Raw genomic sequence first — 6,352 nt, 5'->3', positions numbered from 1 at the left:
GCAGCCTTCAGTGCTTGATTTTGTGATAACAAGTTGTACAATGAAAAAATTTGGTGTTTCGTTCCCCTTCTCTTAGCCATATAATTATTGATTTTTGTTTCGAGAGAAGTTCCTCTTGTCTGCTTCTTTCATCTAGTTGTGTTAGTAGGATTTGTTCCTGTCTGGCATGTTCCTCTGTTCTGCCTTCTAGGATGATCTTCTGCTATAGCTCTGTCATGTTCTGCTCAAGAACTTTTTTCTCTTGAAGGATGTTGCCAAATGTGGTGTAATTCCAGGTTTTGATTTGTTTTTTGATATGCTTCAATCTTTGCTGGAATTGGTACATGAGTGAGCCACCATTGGGAAGGAAACTTTCCCATGCTAATTTGACCACTGTATTGAACTCAGGGTGGGTAAGCCAGAAAGCTTCAAGCTTGAATGGTCTTCTGCTAGATTTTCTAGGATTTTTCCATTGCAAAGAAATGGGCCAATTATCTGAGTCAGTTAAGGGTAGGATGGAGACGCCTATATCACCACCAAGATGAACAAAATTGTCTACAATTAGAAATCTATCCAAACTTGATGCTATTTGCTGAGTGCCAACTCTTTTGTTGTTCCAAGTGTAGATGTTGTTATCAAAAGGTAAGTCTATTAGACCATTGTGTTGAATGTAATCTTTGAAGTTATTGCTTTCTTTGTCCAGCTTTCTTTTGCCTCCCAGTTTTTCCTCCAGCTTTGTGATCATATTGAAGTCTCCTCCCGTGATCCATAGTGGGTAAGTTCTTGGGGAATTAAGAATCTCCAATGTCTCTAATTGCCTAATTTTTTGTGTACTTTCCTAAGGAAAGTAAACATTGGTTAAAAGTCCATGTATGTTGGTACCGATCAGGTGGAACATTTCTTGGATGAAATAGTGAGAGGCATGGAAATTTGTTAAGGAAATATGCTGAGTGTTCCATGCTGTGTCCAACCCTCCCGAGGCACCTGTTGCATCTACTATTACCGCTTGACATCCTGCCCAGGCTTTGGATAATATGGATTCTAATGTGTTGGTGCTACATTTTGTTTCTTGCATGAATATAATGTATGGTTGTTCTTGCTGAATCATGTTTTTTAACATTCTGTACTTGTCAGGACCATTAAGTCCTCTTACATTCCATGAGATGAGCTTCGTGGTTGACTATTAGGTAGGGATCGATAATATTTGGTCAGCTTGGAGCACCTTCCCGACTCCACTAACATTTCCCTAATTAATATGGTACGTTGTAGATCTGTCTTTCTACCTCTTTTCTTCCCATCTTTGATGATATGTTTCCCATCCCATTTGCCTCCTTGCTGTATGCCCAAAGTATTGTGCTGATGCACTCTTGTGAGCACTACTTCCAAATTTTCCAGTTGTCTGTTTGGTATGGTGTCGAACTCTTTCCTTTTGCAGGCTTGCTCTAGACTAAAAATGTCTATTTCACCGAGATCAAAGATTTATGGTTCTTCTTCCATTAAACTTTGCTGATTGCCTCCCTCCAGATGATTGGTGGCTGAGAAGGTTCTGTTGATGTATCATCAATGTCCATAATTTTTTCAGACCACAGGGCTTTTTTCTAAACAGGGTTGGTGTTTTCTGAGGCAGGCTTTTCAGAGGTATTGGCATTCAATGGATGACTGGTTTTAGAGTGGATAAGCATGGGGGATAGATAGGTGGATGGAACAGAGCTTAGCTTTGCTGTCACAGGTGTAACTGATTCAGGCTATTCTAGATTTGTCAGAATATCAAAGATATTGCTGGAGGATGGCAAATCAGAAGATGTAGCAGTGTTTTTTGGTACCGAGGGAGGTTTTTTGGCATGCCTTTTCCTGCTGGCTACCTTGGTGAATCCTTCTGGATCATATTTGTTTCCATTTTCTGTGGTTTTAGGAGGCATGTTTAAGGGACAATCACGAAAGAGGTGACCATGGGCATGGCATCTCCTGCATCGGAAGGGTACATGTTCATAGTCAAGGGGTTGAATCCATTCAAAGTCGTCGTGCAGAAGACTTACCGAGTCCGAGAGTGCATGGCCTAGCTTCATGTAAACACAGATACGTGCGTAGGATGTGTATCTTTGAAGCTTGGTTTTCTCTGCTACCTTTATGAACTCGACTAATCCATTGCCAATGGCTGTTAGTGAGTCCTCATCCTAGTATTCTAGTGGAAGTGAGTACATGCATATCCAAACTGGCGCTCAGCTGAAATATTTCTTATCTGGGTTATATCTTTCGACCTAGTCTCGGAGATAAAGACCTACTGCATTGAAGAAATAGGGTCCTCCATCTAGAACGTGATTCTGGTCTTCAAGGCAGTTGAAGATGGCTGTGAAGAAGCCCTTAGGGCCCAGCTGTAGAGTTACATGACCTTTGGGCTTCCATTTTGAGGTGATCTAGCCTTGCAGGGCTTTTTTAGTTGGCTAGTAACCTATGAATTTGCCAATCAAGGCATGGTATTTCATAAATTGTATTTGCGCATTAATCCGGTGACTAGGTAGCTCGATCTTGGGCCTTTTTGTGGCAATGGAATTGCATGTGGACGATGAAGCTTTCTTTGGTTTTCCAGGTGTTGCTTGTTTATCCTCCTTCTCGTATTCCAGATCTTCTTGTCTGTTCTTCTTCGGTCGCTGCGAAGGCCGTACCTCTGGCTTCTCTGCATTCTTAGTTCTACTCTCAGTTGGGTTCTCTTGATTGTAATCTTTGGGGGGAGGCAGTGATGCCTCCTCTGTTGGAATGTTCATTGTCCTTTGCGTCCAGAAGCACAAAGATGGCCCTGGCGATAGTTCTGATTGGGCCTGAGAAGCTACTTGCTCAAACTGTGCACCGTGGAAGGGTTTGTTAGAAACCCTAGTTCCTTAGTTCGCCATTTTACGTAACCCGTTTGGCCGTCTCCCTTGCTCGAGGTACTTGAGCGTAATCAACTAAAGATATTATGTGGCTCAAGAAAATCTTAAATGTTTGAAAGAGAAAAAGATGCACTCTACTCATCTTCCAATTGATAATAGTTTTGCAATTAAATTGATCAAGAATAAAAAATCCCATGATCAAACGAAGCACATCAATGCAAAGTATCATTTGATTCGACGTCATGTTGAGGCCAAGACTATTCACCTATGAAAATGTCCTCCAAATGAGAAAATTATAGACATCTTCACCAAAGCGCTTGGAAGAGAAAAGTTTGAACAATTCATAATCATGCTTGGCTTTACAAACACCCCTTCATATTAAATGGGGGGATGTTGGACACCCCTTCCAATGAATTTCAAACTTTTTGCAGGGACAACAATATCAAATCACAGTTTACAAATGTCTACACTCCACAACATAATGGAGTAGTAGAAGCAATGAATCACACCTTGTTATGGATGGCAAGATCCATGTTAACTTTTAAAAATTGAAGTCCTTCATACTCAGAAGAAGCAATACATATCAAAGTCTGCTTAAGGAACATATCTCCCATTACTTATTTGAATAGAATTACACCATATGTAGCATGGTTTGGCTTCAAACTTTGATATATTATTTTGTCCAATGGAAAGTTTAATGTTAGTTGAGATGTTATATTTTATGAAACATAAAGAAAGAGTCCCATAAAGATAGAAAGTATTCTATAGAAATTGGAAAGTTAGGGTGTTAAAAAGAAAATAAAATTGTAAAATCGACCAAATACACAACATTGGTATGAGATTGAATGGCCTTCTTTAGAAAATGATTCATCCAGTTCACTTGGTTCATTTGGATCTTGTGGAAGTTCATCTAAATCTTTTGGAAGCAGTTCATCCAATAGTGACTCTCCACCTCCTGAAACTTCAGACAATTGATGATCCTCTGCTTATATTATAATGATGGTGATCATTCATATCCACAAACAAGTCACATCAACTACCTAAATGGGAAATTCAAGTTCTGAAAGATGTTGGGCCAAATGAATAAAACAATATAGGCACAAGAAGTTAAAAAAGAAATAAAGAAATTTTTTCTCTGATTACAAATGGTTTTACTAAGCCCTCCACATCCAAAGAGGAAGTAAAACATGTAGAATGGAAAAATCATTTGTTGATGAATATAGGTGAGTGATGGAAAATAATACTTGGAAACTTGTTGGTAATCACCTTCCATCAAGAACATTGCACGTAAACACAAACAACATATAAATCTGCATTGCCATTACTCTTATGAGTAAGAGATTGCATTATTAATATGTGATCTGCATTGCCATTACTCTTATGAGTAAGAGATTACATCATTAATATGTGATGGGGACTATGTCTGGAAGTTTATGTTGGACTACTTTCATTATGCAAGATTAACATTCATAATAATCACGATGTTTACAGTGCAGGCAAGAATTCAAAGAGTAGCATCACTTTGATATTCAAATTACTTATACCAACTTGATGAAACCCCAAACTTCTATTCTATTTTTTATTTTTATTTTGGGAAAACACGATCAGTTGAAAAAGGGTATAGAGAAATCAAATATGGTGAATCTAGAGATCTTGAAATGAAATAACTGATTAAGCCACATTTACTTCTTACATGGCAATTTCATGTGCAGGTTGAACTAATTTCCGTTGATTTGTCTCACCCTATTTGAAACTAAATAGTTTATTGATGGCATAATTATTATAGATGTGAATGCGCTCGAAAGAATTATTTAGTAATACATTTTGATGACAGCTACAAAAGGGAACATAAGATAAAGCAATGCATAACAATGAAAAATAACTAAAATCAAGTTCTGATCAACTAAGAACAGTACGATAGTTGATCCTGATTTCTCCCATGGTGCCTGTAAGGGGGCTGATATTCCCCATCTTCCCCATAGATTCTGCAAACTGTTGGAGAAAGAGCTCTTCATTTTCTGCATAAGCTTTCACTGTTTCCATCATCATCCCTTGGCCCTTGGCGAACAATTCTTCATTTGAGTTCAACAATCCATACCCGCTCAACAAGTTCTTGAAGTAGTAGTTGTCGAATTTGGTAGGACTCACAAAATCCAATGGATACAAGTTATTATCTCCTCCCAACTTCAGACACCCAGATATAAGCCGATTGTAGTAAGATTTGTCCGGGCTCGAGTCTGGCTGCCCATTTCCACTCTGGTTGTAAAGCCTTTGCCGGAAACTTGTGCATCGAGATTGACCGATCATGTGACTTCCCACGTAATTAGCATTTGTATTTGTATTTCACTACTTAATAATCTCAACTTAATATTGAATTCTACAAAATGAAATGATTGAACTGAAAGTTATAACGCTGCAAGTTATAAATACAATATGTATACCTAAAAGGGCAACAAAGTCTACCTCATCCAGGCCCTGGCGTTTAAACTTAGTAATGAGAGTCTGGAGAGTTGAGTTGGGCACTGGGATATTGTTTTTCGACCCAATCAAACTTGCACTCCTCAGGTCTCTTCTCCCCAGTAAAACTTCCCAGCCCAGGCCTCTACTCTGATATTATTCATTTATAACATATCACTATGAACTATTAGTTACTAGATTATAATATTGTCATGGAAATCAAGTGCTAGCAAAGAGATCTATATATGTTATACTAAGATACTAGCTAGTAAAGAGATTAGTATATGATTTATTACCAGGACCACTGAGTCACGAGTTGAAATAGCAAGAATATCTACACAGGATACATTTTTGGGACAGGCCTTCTCCAGCTCACTCTTAATCTGATCAATGACTTCAAATCCTCTGGCAGAGTTATTGTTGGGATTTGACCCTTTCTCACTCGCAATGGTTGAACTGTTATCCAACAACAAAGATGTGTCGCACCCCTGTCATGCCTTTAAAATTTCACCCATAAATACATACATTTTACTACTAATAGCAATTAGATCAATGTGCATAAGGAAAATAATGGTGACCTGAATAAAACAATCATGGAAGTGAAGCCTGAGTAAGGATGCTGCCATTCGAGCTTCCTTCATCACCGCCTTCTCAACGACGGATTGAACTATTTGCTCGGCCATGGGACATGAATGGTCATAAAAATGTGGAAGCAAGTTATTAGAAGGCTGAGCGAATGACATTACGAACGCATGCAACGAAAAAAGTAGCAAAAGAGGGATAAGGGAGAGGTGGGGCTGTTGGGAATTTTCTGTTTAATTCCAAAACAAATTAACCGAACTGAACAGAAAAATGATGCTCTATTTTGCCACAGGATCTTAGCACAGGGAAGAAAAAGTTGTTTGCTGGAAAGAGCAGAGTTTTTCACACACATAAAAACTTTATATTCATTAATAAATACTGCCTGTTACAAACTTCTTCCTCCAACAGAGGGATTCTCCAAGACTGCTTCAGATGCAGTTAAAAAAAAACTTTCACTGTCTCTCATA

General features: G+C 38.5%; 1 protein-coding gene across 1 annotated transcript; it reads right to left on the bottom strand.

The window, feature by feature from the left end:
• Positions 1-4,745: 4,745 nt before the first annotated feature.
• On the bottom strand, positions 4,746-6,046 carry LOC149169412 (peroxidase 72-like). Its single transcript, XM_089425184.1, has 4 exons — positions 5,882-6,046; positions 5,600-5,791; positions 5,280-5,453; positions 4,746-5,153 (listed from the first exon to the last, which is right to left on the bottom strand). Exons 1-4 carry the CDS (start codon positions 6,044-6,046, stop codon positions 4,746-4,748), a joined length of 939 nt encoding a protein of 312 aa, XP_089281310.1.
• Between the last annotated feature and the right edge of the window lie 306 nt (positions 6,047-6,352).

This window comes from Pinus tabuliformis, chromosome 4_2 (genome assembly GCF_031772625.1).
Source record: "Pinus tabuliformis cultivar Carrire ecotype Pingquan chromosome 4_2, CPIR1, whole genome shotgun sequence".
NCBI classification, from domain to species: Eukaryota; Viridiplantae; Streptophyta; class Pinopsida; order Pinales; family Pinaceae; genus Pinus; species Pinus tabuliformis.
The sequence above is the reverse complement of the archived record's forward strand: the minus strand, read 5'-3'. Positions and strand labels throughout refer to the sequence as shown.

Coding starts and splice junctions, on each gene's coding strand:
- LOC149169412 (XM_089425184.1), bottom strand. CDS start 6,046: ATGTCATTCGCTCAGCCTTCTAATAACTTGCTTCCACATTTTTATGAC. Junction 5,792..5,881: donor TCCATGATTGTTTTATTCAG/GTCACCATTATT, acceptor AAGGCATGACAG/GGGTGCGACACATCTTTGTT. Junction 5,454..5,599: donor CTCGTGACTCAGTGGTCCTG/GTAATAAATCAT, acceptor GAATAATATCAG/AGTAGAGGCCTGGGCTGGGA.